Source organism: Rattus rattus, chromosome 10, assembly GCF_011064425.1.
Source record: "Rattus rattus isolate New Zealand chromosome 10, Rrattus_CSIRO_v1, whole genome shotgun sequence".
Lineage (NCBI taxonomy): Eukaryota > Metazoa > Chordata > Mammalia > Rodentia > Muridae > Rattus > Rattus rattus.
In genome coordinates, this window is record NC_046163.1 from 11,058,669 (window position 1) to 11,078,622 (window position 19,954).

At 43.9% G+C, this 19,954-nt stretch overlaps 1 protein-coding gene across 32 annotated transcripts in view; it reads left to right on the forward strand.

Annotated features, from left to right (window-relative positions):
• Nucleotides 1-19,954, forward strand: part of Clasp1 (cytoplasmic linker associated protein 1) — a 221,636-nt gene that overhangs the window by 86,359 nt on the left and 115,323 nt on the right. For all 32 annotated transcript variants that reach the window (XM_032914877.1, XM_032914887.1, XM_032914879.1 and 29 more), the window contains exon 8: nt 1,865-1,932. In XM_032914877.1, coding sequence (XP_032770768.1) covers nt 1,865-1,932 — 68 coding nt within the window. The remainder of the gene's footprint in view (nt 1-1,864; nt 1,933-19,954) is intronic.

A 19,954-nucleotide genomic window follows, 5' to 3' on the forward strand; every position in this document is an offset into this window, starting at 1 on the left:
TCTTAAGAATTGACATTAAGGCATCTGGATCTTTAGTAACCACCGATTTGAATGTGAGTGATAGTTTTACTGATGATTGGCCCTGAGGTGCCAATTGGACTTCTTTTTCATTCTCCATTTTGATCTGTGGGTAGTGGTGGTCTGGAGTAAATTTGGGAAGGATTCTGAAGGTATATTTGGGACCTGGGAGCTTTGAAAAAGTTACTGAGGGCACAGTGAAAAGTGGGTTTACCCCTTTGTTTTGCTAGTTGTATTTTTGGCTGTCCTGTTCCTTAGACTTTAAGCTCCAGAGGGAAGCAACCTTCGAATTCAGCATCTAGTGAGCTCTGAGCTAAGCATACAATGGACACCCCAGTATTTGTTGCATGACCAAGTATATGAGTCACCTAAGAGCAGAATATGTGAAGTTTCTAGTGTTCAGGTAGAAGTCAAGAAACATGGCTGAGTGCCAGCTCACCCAATGTGACTCCCAGGGATGACCTACACTGTTACCGAGAGAACTCGGAGCTCTATCTCGGCCTCCAGGGAATTTTCATTTTGGTTAAGAAAAGATGCGTGTGTGAGTTGCTAGCTGATTGAACGCTGAGTGCTGTGCTTCAGAGCATCCTTCTCTCACAGCAGAGAACGAGCGGGCTGTCTTGCCTGGGAAGCCTCTGCTCTTTTACTTGTAGCACAGTACATTGCCCAACTTTCACTTAGTCTTGGTGTCAGCTAGGATGGAGTATTGACCCATCAGCAGTTTTGCTTACATTTCAATGCCAAGGTGAGATAATCTGTTGTAAGAAGAGCTGTGTAGGTTTCTCAAGCTGAAGCATGTTCAGTCACAACATTTGTTTTTAGAAGGAGTTATTTATAACATTTAGAGTAAGCATAAGTCAGGGAAAGCCTGTGGTCTGAAAGTAGTGCATTTTGAAAGCTTTATCCAAGGTAACTGGTAGCTTGCATGGGAAGTGGGAATGTTTAAAACATTCCATTTATTTAGTTTGATTGCGTGTGTGCGTGCATGTGTGTATGCGTGAGCACATGTGACATCAGGTATCCCGCTCTATCACTCTCACCTCATTCCCTTTGAGGCAGGCTCTCTCACTGAACCTGAAGCTAGGCTGGAGGCCAGCCAGACTCAGCAATCCTTCTGTCTCCTACCCCTTACAATGTTGGGGTTATAGGTGTGTGCATGGCCACAAACTGGTTTTTAACATTGGTACTGGGGGATTTGAACTCAGGTCCTCTTGCTTACGCAGCAGGCACTGTTACCTACTAAGTTAGCACTTGAGCCCCAAGTGTGGTCTTTCAGACTGAATACTTAAATCCGTGATGGAACCATTCTAGGTGACAGTTCTTGTTGGATATTATCAGTTACTGAGGGAGTTGGTATTCTTGGTAAGAGGGTTTTTTATCATTGTTATTTTGTGGTGTCTGTCGCGGGGGCTAATGGTCAGTTTTAATTGTTAACTTGAAACAATTTAGAATCACCTGAGCATCTCAAGGAGCGTCCGTCTGCATTGGCTTGCCATGTGAACATAATCCGTGGGGGATTTCTTTGGTTATGTTGACTGAGTGGGAAAACCTCTCCTTGGTTTGGGTCTTTATATGAGTGTGTGTACGCCCTTTCTCTCTCTCTCCTCTTGACTGTGGGTGTGACTGACTGCTTCAGGTTGACTCCTGCCAATATGACTTCTCCACAGTGATGAACTGTAATCTAGAATTGTGAGCTATAGACTGTTTCTCTGTGATTGCTTTTGTTAGGGTGTTTTATCACACCAACAGAAATAAAACTGAGGTGTCAGGGACAGTCAACAGGGTTTGGTAATCGTAAATGTGATGATTGATATTCCATATATTGTTTTCTTTTGTTTTCAAACAGGTTGAATGTCATTTTTACAAAATTTGATGAAGTCCAAAAGTCTGGAAATATGATACAGTCTGCAAATGGTAAGTGGGAAAACCAGCTCCATTTCTGCATTTTTCAATTTCCTGGCAGTAATGATTTTGGTATTTCTAAACAGATACTAGATGTTTCAGTAAGGTTTCAGTAGAGATTTCGAGGCCTTAAAAGTTAGGTTTCTTCTATCTACTCCTTTAGAACTGACATTAAAGCTATTAAATAGTCTGTTCTCTTCATTCCACTAACTTGCTGGAGCAAACTTAGTGATATGTTACCTGGGCTGTCCTGGCAACAGGAGGACCTGTGCTTGGCTCCTCTTCCTCTCCCATGTTCATAACCTGTGTTCATTTAGCGTCCAGGGTCGACCCCTTAGAATGCACATGAGGTGATGCTAATCACCGATCTCATGCCCATGGCCAGACTGGTCATGTAGCCTAGACCCCTATGCTGATGTCATTCGGAAAGTTCTCTCTGCTCCGGCCACAGTGGCCAGCCGATAATGAGACCTTTCGGAGCATCTCTGTGCTTGGACCTGTACCTCCTGAAACCCTGCTCACCTGGTATCGTTATGGCCCTCTTCTTGGGATGCATATGGTCTGGAGAGTGATGTATAACACAGCTCTATTTTCTGTTGTAAATGAGTGAGTTTATTAAATATACAGCAAGCCAAGTAAAAGGATAAATAGTAGGTAATGGTTAATATCACATCACGTCCTCAGAACATCCAGCCAGAGCCTATTAGCGTGGTAGCCATCTGCATCTGCAGTTCACAAAGAGAATCTCAGGCAGAGCAATATGTCGTCTTGTGTGAGGCTTCCTAGTGAAAGAACTAATAGCAACAAATAGCGATGACCTCATCAACCCGGGAGCTGACAGCATCCTGCAGAGGCTGACTGGGAAGTTGAGGCAGTCCCAAGAGAACTTTCTCTCCATAGTTGTGCGTCCCACTGCAGGCACTCTTCTGTCGTGGGGTAGATAGTATGACCTCTTTTAGAAACAGCTTACCTTCTGTTTTCAGGGCTGCAGTGCTTTGGGACTGTTTTGCTGTTCTCTTCCTGCGCTGTCAGAGTGTCAGTGGGGCTGGACTAACCCTAGCAAAGGGGGCTTGGAAGACACTTGGCATAAACGTGCTTGGGCCTGAAGTTGGGACACAGCCTTGTTTCCAGAGCCAGCTACTGGAAACAAGCTCAAATAGCATGTGAGGATTTAACAATATAATGCACCCCTCCTGATTGTCGTACCAGAAGCCACCCAGAACACTGTAGTCAGGGGTTCCTGAGACTTCTGGCCCACTGTTTGGTTCTTAGCAGTTTCACTAAAGATGCTTGCGTAGTTTTGAGGGTACGATCTTGATTGTATTCCCTGTGCTTCTGACTGTATTCCCTCTGAGCGTAGCTCATTGCTTCACGGGAATCCCTGGCCTGTGCTAGGTATGTGACACATAGTGTTCTACAAATATGGTAAGGACTGTGACCCGTGAATTGTGGCCTGCCATTTATACCTCTTGGCTTGCCTACACTACACTCTGGGATGATATTGAGGACAAATGGGTAACTTCTGATTCCCCAAAGGACGAAAACACAGAAGTCAATTACTGTGAGAATGAAAAGCCACCCAGGAATAAGTTGTCAACAAAGTATTCTGTGTGCATGTAAGTGTAGTGTGTGTGTGTGTGTGTGTGTGTGTGTGTGTGTGTGTATGTGTGAATTCAGGCACACATGCCACGGTGCTGATCTACAGGTCAGAGCACTACCTCAGGCATTGGTCTGAACTTTCTACGTTTTCTGAGTTAGGGTCTCTTGCTTTCCTCTACTCACGCTGGGCTACTTAGCCCATGAAGCTTTCAGGAGGTTATGCTGTCTGGCTTTTATGTGGTTTCTGGAGATTTGAACTCATGTCCTCACAACCGAGTCACAGATACTCTGCTGACCTATCTGCTGTCCTCAGCCCATTAGCTGTTTTAGAATTGCTAGGGCTGGGCTCAGTGTAGTGTAGCACACTGCTTTAATCCCAGCATTAAGGAGGCAGAGGCAGGCCTCTGTGAGTTCAAGATGAGCCTGGTCTACATAGTGTTGTCCCCTCTTGCCTTGGCTTACTGTGTGGGCTGGTGTAAAGCAGGGTTAGACAGCTTTGCCTCCCATCTTCACTCTTTCACACTGACATAGTATTAGTTGTTGATTGTGAGTTAAAAAAAAAAAACAACAACAAAACCAGGAAAGCTTTATTGGAGGCTGGGGAGAGGGTAAAAAGTGTTGCCGTTTTGCCTGAGGGACCAGATTCCATTCCTTGAACCCATATGGCAGCTCACAAGTATTTGACTCCAGTTCCAGGGGATCTGATGACCTCTTCTGGCTCCTGGAGGCACTGCATGAGTGTAGTGTACAAACACGACTGCAGGAGGCAGCACCACTCTCCTCTTTATCTGCACCACTTTACACCTTAGGTTCTGTCTCTCTGTCTGCCTGCTTCTCCCTCCCTCCCCCGTCTGTCTATTTCTCTCTGTGTCTTGCATGTACACACACACCCCCCAAAAAAAGCAAAACTAAAACAAAATCAGCCCTTTAAAAATACTCTTACTAAATTGAAATAGTTCTTCTTTGTTTCTTTTTAATTACAAACAGCTTTTGGACTTCATTTTCTTGGGCGTTATCTTATGTTTAAAAATACATTAAATTCACTATCTAAAACTTCACTTTTGTGTGTGTGTATGTGTGTGTTTGCATGCTTATATGGGTATACTTGGGTGACAGTGTACATGTATACTTGAAAAGTATGCAGTTCAAGTTTTTTTTAAATATCAAAAAGTGTTCACTTATCCTGCTTGTTTAGTTTGTGATATTTTATTACTTCCAAGCAACACACATTCATAAAACCTGGAAACTTAGTGTTTAGCCAATAGGTATGTTCTATCCATACTAAGTTTCTAAATCAATCAATCAATCAATCTCTCTCTCTCTCTCTCTCTCTCTCTCTCTCTCTCTCTCTCTCTCTCTCTCTCCCCCCAGAGTGTCAATGTGTAGCACTGTCCTGGAACTTGATATGTAGACCAGGTTGGCTTTGAACTCACAGAACTACTACCTCTGCTCCCCAAGTGCTGGGGTCAAAGGCATGTACCATCATGCCCAGTCTTGGCCTTATCTCAGCTGACTCTAAAATAGTGTCTTTTCAGTGATCTGTGTCATTCAGGTTCTGAGTTGAAATTGTCCAGCACGTGGCCAGTGTTAAGATGTGATGAGTGTTGCTCAGTGAGTAGTGACCAGAGTGTGAGTGCACATGCTTCCCAGTCAGAAGTGTAGCCAGTGTTAGGAGCAGCTAGCAGATAACTGAAGTAGGTAAACACCCTTTCTGTGTGTCTTCTTTTATCATTCTTTAGTTTTGCAACCTGGGGCAAGCAAGCAGATTCTTGGCAGTGCCTGCTTGCTGTTTGCTTATCTGAGGAATAAAACCCCCTGTGGAGATTTGCAGAGCAGTGAGATGATGTTCAGGACTCTTAGCACTGTGCCTAGATGGAACTGGTACCCACCATGATTGGCTGGCCGGCTGACCTATAACAAAACGAATACTGTATGAATAGAAATTCACACTTGTGATTTAAAAAAAAAAACTATTTGAAATTATTAGAATATGCATTGAAAATTTCCCCAAAAGTACCATTTTTATTTCTATGGGATTTTTAATCTCTTTAGTAATAGCAGGGGGAGAGGCTCCCTTTCCCACCCAGTGGCCTTTGTAGTGTTGTAGGAAGCATCATGGACTCAGTGCACTAATGACGTCATTTATCTTTTTCTGCTAAAACATCGAGATGTCACGAATTCAGAGTGAAGGATGTTATTTGTTAACCTTCCAGCCTCTGTTTCTAAAGGTTCGAAGTCACTTGACAGAATGGTAGACAGGCATGTAATGCGGGGCCAAATGCTTCACTTTTGTTTTTCAGAGAAGCTGGGGGACTGCTTAACTGCCCTTGCTGCAGTAGATTTAGATGCCCAGTGGTAACTTACAGGGTTTGACTTGGACACCCAACACCTTGCTGTTTATACCAGTTATAGTTGTGCAACAACCAAGTGGCCTCATTTTAGCATTCTTGGTATAGATGTGAGAAATACTAGTGTGGTTTTGAATGCTTAGTCCAGGGAATGGCACTATTAGAAGCTGTGGTCTTGTTGGAGTAGGTGTGTTACTGTGGTGGTGGACTTTGAGACCCTCCTCCTAGCTGCCTGGAAAACAGTCCTCCTGTTTGCCTTTGCAACAAGACGTAGAACTCTCAGCTCCTCCAGTGCCACATCTGTCTGGATGCTGCCATGTTTCCCACCATGATGATAATGGACTGAACCTCTGAACCTGTAAGCCAGCCTTAATTAATATTGTCCTTTTAAGAGTTGCCTTGGTCATGGTGTCTGTTCACAGCAATAAAACCCTAGCTAAGCTAATAACAATTCTTTTACACAGGAATTTCACAGTAACTATTTGTATTTCCAGTTAGCTGCTTCATATTTGCCTTCTACCTGGAATCTGCTGCCAGCTGTCATAGTAGTCACCACACAGCCAGTGTTTGCCTTATCTCGAACAGTGAGTCACTGTGCTGGAATCATAGCTTGTTGGGTGCTTGCTTCTGTGTGACTGTTACTCCACACTCTCCTCTCTGACAGCCACTGATGTAAGGTGACCCTGGTTCATCACTTTAAACGTGTTTTCTACATGGTAGTGTCAGCTCTCTGGCAGTGGTAATGTAGCAGTCTGAACTGGTGCTAGAATCACTAGACATATTGGTGCACCCCATAATCCAAGCAGTCTGCCAGAAGTTTTAAAAGAATTTTTAAAAGACTTTTATTTGTGAATATACCTGCCATGGCATCCAGGCAGAAGCCAGAAGATAACCATGAAATCAGTTCTCACATGCCGCCATGTGAGGTTCAGGGCTTGATCGAAAGTCATCAGTCTGGGCAGCGAGTGCTTCACCCACTGACCCATCTCACTGATCCGTTTGCTAATTTTTATTTCATTTTTAACACCAGACTGGCCAAAAACTCACCTGCCTTTGCCTCCCAAGTGCTTGGATCAAAGGTGTGTGCCTCCACTGCCCAGGTCTTTGCTCATTTTTAAATTGTGCTATTTTAAGTCTTTGTGATTGAACCATATGAATTCCTTTTAGACTTCTAGATTAAAAGACTCCTAGCATGTAAATAATTTGCAGAACCCCACCCCCACCCCCATTGTGCAGGTTGTCCTTTCTTTTATGTGTCAATATATAAAATTATAATTTTTGATGAAGTTGAATTCATGTTTCTTTTACTTTTGTTACTTGTAAACAGTGATGCTAATTTCAGTCAGAAATTGAAGCTCTAAATTAGTACTAACTTGGAGGAACTTGTTTTGAAAAGATTAATTTACTTTTGGTCAATTTCATACATGTATATGGTACATGTGCTCATACTCACCCATTGACCTCTCTCACCCTTCTTCTCTGCTGGGCCTGTTGTCTGGCTTCCTATCCAGCCCACTCCTACTCTCATGGTTTTTGTTTTCTGTTTTTTTAAGGTACAGGTTTTGAAAATAATTATCATGAACACATTTTTATAAAACTACTAGTGTTAAGGGAGCAGATAAGGCTCATCTTGGGTTGTATTTCCTGACATACTTAAAATTACATTCTATGAAACCAGTGGGCTTCATTGCTTTTTGAGTGTAATATGATTGGGACTGAAATCAGCAATAAAGACACGGCCAAGCAGCCATGTAGAATGTGCTTTCTGTCTGAAGTAGGTGCTTCATCCTCATGCGATGCTTCCTTGTTGCTAGGCTACCCAAAGGCTTTCAGTTTTGTCTGGCAAAAATATGGGCATTAAAAAATATGTTGTTGTATAGATGTAGATTTTTCTTTTCCCACCTCCATATAATTAGCAAAACCCTTGAAGCACAAATTACAGTGTTTCCTTCCATGGTTTTCAAAAAGCAAATTATTTTCAGTGTACTTTTTTTTATCAAGCAGTTGTGCTGTGCTTCCAGGAGAACTGGACTCTCAGAGTGAAAGAGCATTAATTAGGGACTAGTCAACAGCCTTTATCCATAGCCATTTAATAATCCATTAATTAGGGACTAGTCAACAGCCTTTATCCATAGCCGTTTAACAATCTTAAGTTGGGTTTGATTGACATGAGGCTGTGGATATAATTTCGTTAGAAAATTCACATGGTATTGTTTCCTAAGAAAAGCTAACACGTTAATCAGGAAATCTAGAAAGCATTATATTGATTATAAATCTCTGGAAATGCCACAGTCTGCAGTTAAAGGAAAGAACAGAATATTGCAGATAAAGTCACACACTCAGTTAACATAATTATTTAACTCTTATCTGTTACACACATGAGTATTTGCCATCTATCATTTTGCTGGGAAATGCAGCCTTCCTTACATTTTTACTGTTGAAAATAACTTGCAAATGTTACCTAATTCAACTTTGTTCAACAGAACTCCCTGTGAGCCTGGAAACAAACCACTGGTGAGCTCAGAGAGCAAGTTAGGTAAGGTCTGGAATGTTGCCAGGTGTGGCCAGGACAAAGCATCCATTTAAAGGCGAACCTTTATTAAATAGCCAAGCCTCTATTATCCACTCACACAGCTTTAAAAGCAGTAGTGCTGGATATGTGGCTCGTGGATAATGGGCCCATTCTGTCCCTGCTTGTTTTTGAGGCCGAGCATCACGCAGGCCTGGAGAGTTCAGAGTCTTAGGAAAGTGTTTCCACATTCACAGATAGGCAGGCGACGTGCTGCGGGCTGCAGGTGTGTTGGGCTGTGCTGAGAAGCCCACTCCGTATAGCCTGGGAGAGACTGCCTCTCTCTGGGCATTGCAGAAAAGTAAGCAATAGGGACTGCCGGTTCCGGTTCCGTGTCCCTGTGGGACTGAGACTGCTTCCTGTTTGAAGGTGTGGAGTAGTTAGGGAAAGGGAGTTTCTTAAGGGAACTGAGAATTGCTTTGCAGAATGAGTAAGCTGTAAAGACTCTTGTTATATCTGAGTAAAGACGGACGAGGCAGTCCCCTCCCTGGTCGTTGTGAAAAACTCAGGGCGAGAGTCTAAGCTTATTTTGGAATGAGGTGGCAGTTGTCACAGAGCTTCTCCTGAAGAAGGTGTAGGAGGAGAGTCTGCCGATGCCTAAGCTGCTGTGAGAAGGGCATTTTTATCTGGTACCGGATCACTGACAGCATGACCACTGGGAAAGGTAGGCCCTTGTATTTTGGAAAGTGTAATTATTACTGATGTATTGGGAAGTCAGGTAAACAGGACATTTTATAATCATGGCTTACACCCATGGGTAGAAAGTAAAGAAATGGTTGCCATGAGTGCTGTTTGCAGGAAGGCAGGGGAGATGAGAAGGCTTCTAAATTAAAGTAATAAAGTTGATATCCTTTAAAGATAAGGAGGAAGGCCACACAGAAGCAGAGGTGACCAGATATCCCCAATGGGTCTTTTATGTACTTTTAGTTTTCCTCTGCTCCTTTACATTCTTGGGGCATTGATTATGGAGCTAAATCTATTTTTATTATCTGAAGCATTTGTTAATATGCTTAAGCTGTCTTCACAAAGTCTACTGTCTGGGAATGTCTGCGTTTCTCCAGCTGCAGCTAGAAGGCAAACGCAGTACGTTGTTACTGCCTCCCTGTCCCCGTGCAGGAATGGGGATTCTGTAAGGTGACAAAAGCTGAGGAGGGAGACCACCCAGCACTTGTTGCTCACACTGTCCTGCTGTGTATCCTCGTCTTCTGTGGAGGGTTTGCCCAGACTTAGACAGTGCTGAGAGTATAGGGGAGGCTCTACAGAGCAGGTCTGTGTTGACCACTGAATGCGCTGATGGTGTAGGAACTACCTGTTCACTGGCCTGCTGTCCTGGGGTAATGTTCCCAGTAGACCTAATCTGTTGTCTCTGAAGGACATTTCCAGACCCTTCAGCTGAATCAGATAGGACTCACAGCAACCTGTATTCACTTCTCTTCCGTTATGGAGAACTGGGCTCCTCTCAAGTACTTTGGCACTCTGCTAATATTGTAGGGATCCTAAAGGGCATGTATGTCTGTCTTGTCTGCAATTTTTTCTGCTACTGTATGTGTATGTGTGTGTAGGTATGCATGTGGGGCCAGAGGTTGACTTGGGGGAGGGGGTTCTCTTCTTTCACCATATGGGTCCTAAGGCTGAATTCCATTCATCAGGCTTGGCAGCAAGTGACTTTACCGGCTGAGCCAGCTTGCTGGCATTAGATCTCCTTCAACTAAGCCTGGTTTAGCTGAAACTCAACAGGAATTTTATTTTGACGAAAAATGTTCCTATTGGAAGATGCTGTATTTCTGTTCATATTTTCCTGTTGATAATTTACTGAGTTAAAGCAATGGTAGATTTTCATGTCTTGTAATTGCCTCTCCTCAGGGTTACTGGCTGTTTAAGCTGTTAAGAAATCAATACCTGGGTAGGAGTGTTAAATAATTCACATTCCAAAGAGCCTTTTATTTGAGGGTTTGAAAAGCTCTCACTGATGATGACAGCATTTGCTTTAAGTTGTTGAATTTGCGAGCTATTTTCTAAACACCAGGGCAGAATATGAAGTCAGTGCTTAGAGGCCTTGCTAAACCTGAATTTAGCACAAAGACCACACTTCTGCTTGGAAGCTCCTTTCAAGCCACCTGCTTTCTGTTGTTGAGATGCAGCTTAAGATGCAAATGTGATAGCAAGCAGGGATTCGAGGCCACTTCTGGGCAGGGGCCTGTATGACTGAATATGTCAGTCTGTGGCTGACAAAAGATAAGTTGACAGTGTGCGTGTGAGAGCAGCAGCTGTTACTTGCTGACTGCTATTCTTAGGGCACATTCCTGCACTTTGTTGTTTTTGTTTGATTTTCCTCAATAGGCAGCCCCTGAAGAGCTGCCTGAGGTGTCAGGTTTTCTGTTAACTGGGTCAGTGCCAGGACATGGAAAACTCCACATTGCTGTCTGAGATCAATTTTTCCTTCCCCTATCTGGCATGTTCTCCTGCTTCCTCTTCCACTGCTGTTATTAAAGCTGGAGTTATGTTTGCTCCTCTGATTCTAAAACTATGCCATGGTCAATAGCTGCTTTAGGGAATAACTCAAAAATGAAAGCATTGAAAAGGACTTTAGAACAGGCATTGGAGCCAGCTGTGGTGCCTCCTGCTTGAAATATTAGCTCCCAGAGGAGGATCACAAGGTCACGGCACTGGCACTCTGTCACTGGAGAATGTTCTGAGTGATGTTTCTGTCAGATGTTTGCTAAGGAGATTTGGGGAGTGGGGTAGTATGCTGCCAGGGGAAATTGTACTATGGGTATGATGAGTTTGGTCTTAGCAATGACTTGGAGGAGAGCATGTAGAGAAGATAGCCAGGGTTCTGTGTGCCATGCACGGAGGCTGATTCCTATATTCAGTGTCATTACCATGGTATGGGAACTTAAGCCACCAAGACTGTGGGAGTGAGGGAGACAGATACAGAGTGGCCAACTTGAATCTGATTAAATGCAGCTTATCCATCATAACCATTTCATATAAGAAGGGATGTGGACACCAATGGGAAGTAAGAGAGATACCATTTCAGAAAGGAAGATAGGCCTTAAGTGAAACAAGTTTAGCTTTGTGACAAGTACACCAGTTTTCTTTAGCTTCAAAATTTACATTATGTGTGTATATGTGTTTGAGTATTTGTATATGTGCATGTGTGAGTGTATGTGCCCTTGGAGTCTAAAGAGGATGTCGAGTCTACTAGAGCTGGAGGTGTAAGTAGTCATGAGCTACTTGATACAAGTCCTGGGACTAAGCTCAGACCTTCTTAAGAGCAGTAAGTGCTCCTCACCCCTGAACCACCTCCAGCCTCATTTCTCCTTAATTTTCTCAGTTTTCATGCAGACTAGTGTAAATTCTCTTTAAACAATATTGCCAATCCTTCAGGTAGCTTTCGGTGGTGGCGTATTTACTGTTCTAGTTGACAGGTGAACCAGGGAGAGCAGGGCCTAAAAATGAAGTGGACTCAAGTCTTATGAAATACTTAACTTTGTTCAGAGCGTCTGACAATTTTTACTCTGAGGGTTAAAAAGAGTCACATCAGTAAAGTGTACAATGACAAGGACAAGCCATATGAGGCAAAAGCATGTTTTTCCATCAAGGCATATGAATAACAACAGCTGAAGTAAACTCACATCTATCTACTACACATGAAATGTATCTCAAGAACAATTCTGTGTCTTGCAGCAACTGAGGTCACAAGAGCCTTTTCTTGTTTTCTTGGGATTTTTCTCAGGCACTTATAATTCTCACGTGACTCCATTCTTGAGCTCTGTTCTGACAGTGGTTGGATGTGTTATATCTGTGTTACGTTAGCTATACAGAAAAGTCTCAGGAGCTCAGTAGTGCACTGTGTATGAAGCCATGCATGCAAGGGAGTTTTGAGAGGATTAAGTGAGGAAGAGCTGCCCTGAGCGTGGGGCGCCATGCCATAGTCTGAATGTCCTGATAGAGTGTTAGAGTGAAAAGACAAAGCCCACTGGTGTAAGCATTGCCCTTCCCATTCCCTGCATCCTCTGACGTGAGCTTTGCCACATGGACTCAAATGGGCAGGTAAGGTACAGTTTTCCTCTGCATTTGTCTTATGGCCACTGAAATAACAGTGACGTGATAGACATGGCATTCCACCTCTGTGATCTTCCTCTTCCAATTCAGAAACCCATGGGAGAAGCACATGAGCTGTCTTATCCATAATCTAGCTAAGCCCTGTTCCTCAGCTTGGTTAAGGTCATCTGAAAATGAGCAAGGACACTGTGCAGACCTCAAGCAGGCTAGGGAGACTGGCCATGCATCCTGTCTGCCCTGTCTGAGGACTAAGGCAGACTATGCTACTAGGTAATGAGGCTGCATCAGCCCTGGTACTCTAGTCTCGAGTTTACTGAGTTACTGTAAGAGGTTTCTGTGGGGAAATTAGTGTGGGGTATGTGGGAACTTATTTTACTAACTCCATAAATGCAATACTTTCCCCAAAGTTTATACTAAAACTGTAAGAACTGGAAAGAAGTGGGGGGTGGCAAAAAGAAGTTTTGTTTTTCATGGAGAAGTATGGTTCTTTGCCTCTCTCTAAGGGCTACTGAGAACTGAGGTTATTGAGGCCCAGATGGGACATCTGAAAGTTGATTTGCACAAAGAGGAAATGGCTCCCAGTGTAATCACTGCTAAGTACCATGAACATTTTGTTTAGAGGCCATTCCCAATTTGGACCTGAGATTTCCAGCTCGCTTGTCCTTGTGCCTGCCTAGTGGCTGTCAGGAAGAATTGGGTCAGTACGGCCGCACTGATAATTAGAGTGGCACTCCTGAAGACGTCAGGCTTAGATGTGATGGCTGCGGGCCTTAGGCTCTGACAGAGACTGGTATAGCACTCCTTTAGGGAAGATTCAAAGGGAAAATAAGTACTGTCCTCCATATATAGCCCTGCTCTGTCCCTTAACTTAGGCTTGCCTCTTTTTTTGTATTATTAAAACTATAAGTCACATTCTTCTTTAAAGATGCACTCTCAGGCTGGAGAAATAGCTCAATGGTTCAAGTGCTTGCTGCACAAGTGTAAGGACCAGAATTTGGATTTCTAGAACCTACCCAACATCAGATACAGTAGCCTGAAGGTCTATGGAGGGATAGAGAGTGGAAACTTGTTTGGTTGCTTTTCTATTTCTGTGATTTAAAAATACTTTTGACCAAAGCAATTTATGAAAGAAAGCATTTAATTTTGGCTTATGGTATCACAGGGTCAAAGTCCACTGTCTTAGAACAAAGGAACTTGATTGATCTATAACTCTGAGAGGGGAGAGGGAGGTAACAAGGCAGGGAACTCGAACTGGGAATTGAAACCTCAAAGCCCATTCCAGTGACACACCTCCTTCAACAAGGCCATACTTCCTAATCGTCACAAACAGTTCCACCAACTGGACCAAGTATTCAAATATATGAGCCTACAGGGGCCAATCTCATTCAAACTATCACAAAATTTTATTCAACATATTTTTGTAAGTTCAGTTTTGGGGATGTGATTAGTTGTAGATAAGGTCATCAGGGTAGATTCCTGTCTTTGTGTGGAGGATCTGAGATACAGTCGCTCTGCCAGTGGAGTTCTTGACTGTCATCCATGAAGAAAATGGTTGTATACTTTGTTCTGGGAATTGTTCCCTGTGTGCAGTTAGTATGATTTGTTCACACCGCATACCCAGTACCTACCAAAGTGCCTGGGAATGTAACAGATCCTTATGGAGTCCAGATTGACATGCAGAGGAAGAAGCTGGCTTTTCACATCAGGAACAGCAGGCCTCCCACTCTTTAGGTAAATTGCCCTGGCTGGCTTTGTTTGTATTTAGTAACTCAGTGCTGTACTCATTACCTTAGAGCTCAGAAGAGAATCCATTCCAGTCCCAGTGGTTCTCTACATCCCACCACTGTTGCCCTCTCATCTCTTGCCCTTTCTCATTGCCTTCAAGAGGTGCATTCCCAGCTAGAAGCCCTTTAAGAGTGGAACATACTTTTGTTCTGGACAAAAAGTCTGGGATGAAGTTCCTGCATGACACAAAGCTGACTTCTGCAGGAAGGTTAGAAGGAACTTTGGTTTTATTTGAAGCAAGTCTCAGTGTTAGCCTAGCACTGTGTAGCTCCAGTCATACTGGAATTACAGCCACACACTGTTCCTAACCCTGGCTTTAGAGGGAAGCCTGGGTGCTTTATAAATCGAGTCTAAACTTTCTTACACACTGTCCTCTGTCATAATTGAACAATGAGGTTATTTGGAGAATTGGCTTAGAGGCTGGAAGATGCTGTGAATAGCTAAATCATCAATCAGTACACCTGTGTCTGGCTAGGATGATGAGGATGTGGAGTGTGGACAGTCACTTGGTCTATAGGCCAGGTACTAAACCTGTGATCCTTGTGTGAGGATGGTTATCACATAAGCCATTTCAGTAAGTTCATAGTTGTAATTCTGTAACTCTTACAGAATCTCCTTTACTGGATGTAGGTTATATGTCGTCCCCCCCCCCCCAGTACATATGCTTGGAATATCCCACTACTTGACACCCCTGCTCACTTCCTGGTTTTAGCCTGCAGTTGTGTGGCCTCTACAAGTGTCATACATCAGGATGTCTGAACAATTCTGTAAGCAAATGACAACAAGAAACCCAGTTTGGCTTGCTCTGGTACCTGGATGCAATCAAAAGAATTTTAGAAAGCCAGCCTTTATGCAGTGTTGAAACAAGTTATTCTTAGTCTGGTACTGTTTGCTTTGTAATTATATCAATAATTACAGCAGTGTGAGCCCTAGCTAACTGTTGAGTAGGCTGCACACTGATGCTTAGGTGCTGGTACACTTGCTTTAAGCTCATGTTTGCTGTGGTTTTCTGACCACAGACATCCGTCGGTTATAATACACAGCTTTTCAAATAGTTAGACTGGGAATTACTCAGACTTGAATGAACATTGTTGTAAAGAAGCTGACACATTAATTGTTGAGTGGATAAAACAACCCCAAACTCTTCCATACTTACCCACAGCTATTTATTAGAAAAAAACTTTTAGATTCTTAAAGAATAACTTAGATTTTTGCAGGGTTTGAAAAACATACCTCCAACCCCAGCAACTGGGGTTTGGGGAGTGGTAGAAGTAGGGGACTTAGGATTTAGAAGTCATTTTTGACCATGTGCTGAGTTCAAGGCTATCCTGGGTTGTATCTCACAGAACAAAACTCAGGATAGACAAGATGGTTCAGTGGGTAAAGGCATTTGCCACACAAGCCTGGCTATTTAGTTCCACCCATGGAATCAACATAAACCCACTCTTTGACCTCCACACAGGTTGTGTGTGTGTGTGTGTGTGTGTGTGTGTGTGTGTGTGTGTGTGTGTGTGTGTGTGTGTGTTGTATACATACATGCTTTAAAAAAAGAACAAACATCTTTTTCTAATTTTGTTTCTAATCCACACGTCTTTTGAGCTGTGGGTCAATGAAGACTTAATATAATGTTCATGTTCCCCTGGGAGATGCTTGAAAGTAGCTGAAAGTTCATATCCAGGGAGTGCCAGAGTTGGTATGAGTAGGTTTACACTCCCTTCTCCAGTCTCCAGTCCCTGTGCAGCTGACTAAACAGGGCTGCCAGGCTCGTGAAGAGTGTTTTCTGTTCCTGATGGGCTTGGTGTCTAGAGGGCTCACACAGTGCTGCCTAATTTCCTCCACACTCCTGCTCTGGCTGATCAGGCCCCAGTTGTAAGGCTGGCTAACAGAGGAGCAAGAGAATAGTTTAATCTCTGACCTTGAACTTTGATCCAAGTTAAAAAGATTGAAAAGACCGTTCAGTGAGTGAAAGAGCTACCTGCCAAGCCTTTATGGTGGGTGTCAAAGGATCGAACCAACACCCTCAAGTTGTCCTCTAACCTCCCCCTGCATTTCTCCAATACATGCACACTCACACCAATAAAACTAAATGTTTAAAAAAATTAAAATTAGACCCAAGAATGACCCTGAACAATACATTTCAGTGGAACCTGAGGTCCATGGACTGAAATGTAGACTGAGGTTTACAGACCATGAGATCACAGCTCAGGGCTTCGTCAGGGAAACTTCATAAAGACACACAAGTGTCCAGTCAAGACACAGGATGACATCATGTTTCTGGCCAGTAGGGAGGTTGATGCAGGCTGCCTTTCTCCTATCCACTAATGTTCTTTTTGCTAGTCCAGTGCCACTATAATGGCTTTATGTGTGTTGAGCAGTGGACTCAGACTTACCAACTGCTCTTCGTTTTTTTGTTTGTTTGTTTGTTTTTTGTTGTTGTTGTTTTGGGTTTTTTTGTTGTTGTTGTTTTTGTTTTGTTTTGTTTTGTTTTGTTTTTTCGGAGCTGGGGACCGAACCCAGGGCCTTGCGCTTGCTAGGCAAGTGCTCTACCACTGAGCTAAATCCCCAACCCCCACCAACTGCTCTTCGTAACTTGGGATTTTGCCTTTAGTCAGTCCTCTGCTGCCTCTGCCCAAGGTGAGAACAGCTCCAGAGTTACGAGGTTTCTATGTCTGTGCTCCTGAGAGGGCTGCTTTATTATCTCATGAGGGATTCCTTGTTCTTACACTTGCTCAGAAGTCATCTTTGGGATTTGTTCTGTGTGGGTGCTCAGTATTGTAGCCTAAGGTGTTCCAGACTTAAGCAGGATGTGCACACATTTAAAAGCACCTGACACTCCCAGTTCTTTAGTATTGGATACAAGTAAAGCAGTGAGTCAAGGAGAGCATAGAGAATCCTTTCTAACTTTATTTGGCCTATTCTGTATAAATATGTATGTCACACTGGACATGCCTTAGGCAAGGTGTTGCCACATGTCTGTTCCCATGCTAGATTATGAATGCTACAGGGAACTGGCATACCTTCCTTTGTCCAGCCCTTAGCAGACTGCCTGGGAGCACAGTCACACAGTAAAGAAGTGCTGGAAGATACAGGAAGATGCTTTGGTGTGCTGTTGGCATCTACTGGTGGCAGCCTTAGTGACAGACAGGCCAAGTTGGTGATCTGGGACCACCCAGCTTCATCACAATGGTGACAAAATGATTTCTTTGAGGTCGGATCACTTCCAGAGAAGTCCTGTGCTGAGCCTTGCACTTCCACCCTATGTAAAGGGAGGAAGGAGGAGTTTGGGGAAAATGTAAATGTCGATACTACTTGGTTAAAACATGTACTTAGATTTTTTCTTCTTACAAAAGACATGCTTTCTTGTGGCCATGAGCATCATCCTTGAGGGTACTCTAAAGCTTTGATACAAGGGTGTACACAGATCCTCTCCAATTGGAACTAATTCTTGGGAAGGTTGCGAGTGTGCTGTTCCCTTTCTCAATAGTGTTCATGTATTTCTTTCTGATATCTAGCCTTAGCTTAATTATGTGCTAATTAACCGTGTGCCTTAAAAAATAATTTATTGTATGTGTGTACATGTGTGCATAAGTGTGTGGGCATCCATGAGAGCTAGAAGAGGGCATTGCAAGCCCTGGAACTGGAGCTGGTAGGGATTCTGAGAGCTGAGTTGAGGTGTCAGAGCAGCAAGTGCTGTTAGCTGTGGAGCCAGCTGCAGTTTCCTGGTTGCTTGCCTTTTAATATTTATTTTTGAGACAGGGTCTCAACTATGTAGAACATACAGGCCTTGAACTCACAGAGATTTGCCTGCCTCTGCCTGCCTCTGCCTCCCAGGCAGTGGGAACAAATAAAGGCACCACTGTCCTAGCTTTAAGAGCGTTTCTAGGGAGCTGTATTCCTGGGTCTTCACCTGTGTTGGCGTTGTTCTGAGTTGCTTCCTGTACCTGCAGCATCTCTGCTGACTCTAAGTAGCTTCCTTGGAGAAAAACCACGGTGTTCCGTCCAGGTATCCTGGATGATTTGCCTGAAATCTCATGTAGAACACATTTGTTGAGTTGTGGGTGATACATGTAGAAAGGGGACGAACTGGTCAGAAAGCTGAGAACTCAAGGGCAGGCATTGCTCTCAGTCCTGGAACCCCAGCCAGGCTTCAGTTGCCTCCACACCCGTCAGCCGACTCTGTCCTTTGCGTTGCTTGCAGGAGGGCGCCCTGTTGTTGGCTTCAGATCTCCAGACTTGCTTCTGCTCAACGTCAAGGTCAGGAGAGATTGTAGATTAGTTGCCATGATTGGTGGCATGGAGCCTTGCCTTTCTTCTAGGGCTGGTTTCTGCCTGCCAGGTAAGAAGGGGCAGACCTGAGAGTAAGTGGGTAGGTGAGGTATCAGAACTGCTGCCAGCTGGCAGGGCAGGGCAGGGTGGGGTGCAGGCCATGCAAGGTATGGACCCACAAGCAGATAAGAGCATTCCTCCCCAGTTTTTCAGATAAAGCAACAGAAGTTTAGCTGTTATTTTTCTTGTTTTATTTTATGTTTATTAGTGCTTTGTTTGCGTGTATGTATGTATGTATGTATGTATGTATGTATGTATGTATGTATGTATGTGTACCACATGTCTGTCTGGTGCCTGTGGCAATTAGAAACTAGCAGTAGTCTCCAGTTTCCAAGGATGCACAGGGCTGCTGTGTCTCAGAGTATGAGACTTATGCAAAAGCAGCCTTTGTGAGGGCTGGAAGGTGGCTGGGATGTGTACGGAAGAGCAGCCCCTCTTTGGGCATCCCGTCTCTGCATCCTTGAGTCAGGAATGCTGGGTATATTCTACTCAGGCTACCTTGCCGTTCTCTTCCTGTTATGTGGAGGGTGAGTTGAAGGCTGCCAGGAATCCCATCAGCTCAGGTGCTCCTGGTACAGATCAGCTTTGGCTTCGGAGACCTAGATATGTCCCCCTGAAGGCTCCCCTTCAAAACCTTGCCAAGGAGAGAGGGCAGGACAGCTTCCTTTAGCCCTGGCCCTCTTGCAGATGAGTATGAACTACATCCCATTTTCCCCGATGGCTTGGGGAAAGCTTTCCACAGGAGCCCAGAACTTCAGTTCCAACTTTCACAGCCTCTAGCTCTATCTTTAGATTGACATCTCTGTTCATACCTCTAGTCACAGTGGCATGTATAGGATGGTCTCTCTGACTACTCTTGTGTTTTATTGATTATGTGTATGCGCACACACACACACACACACACACACACACACGTCAGAAAACAACTTTGTGAACTGGTTCTTTCCTTCCACCTTTGTGTGGGTTCCTGGGATCAAACTCAAGTCTTGCTCAACAACCACCTTTACCTTTACCTTTCCCATGATTTCTGCCATGTGAAATTTGTGTGTGCTCGATGCCTCCATTCTGCCTGGTTCCTGGTTATGGTTCCCTTCTCCGGGAACTGCCCTCTGCTGGTATCTCGCCTTCCACTGGTTGATTTTAGGTTCATGGATGACTATGTACTCTGGCCTTTCTGCTTTCCCTGGATTCTGTCTGTTGTGGTTTAAACTCATCTTCTCAGTAGTTCTCAGAGGCACACTGGTTTGCCATGGTCTCCCACAACCAGGCAAACCTATCATTTTTTACCTCAATGACGGTTAGGAAAGGATTCCACTGCCACTCTGTGGAAACTTCTCAA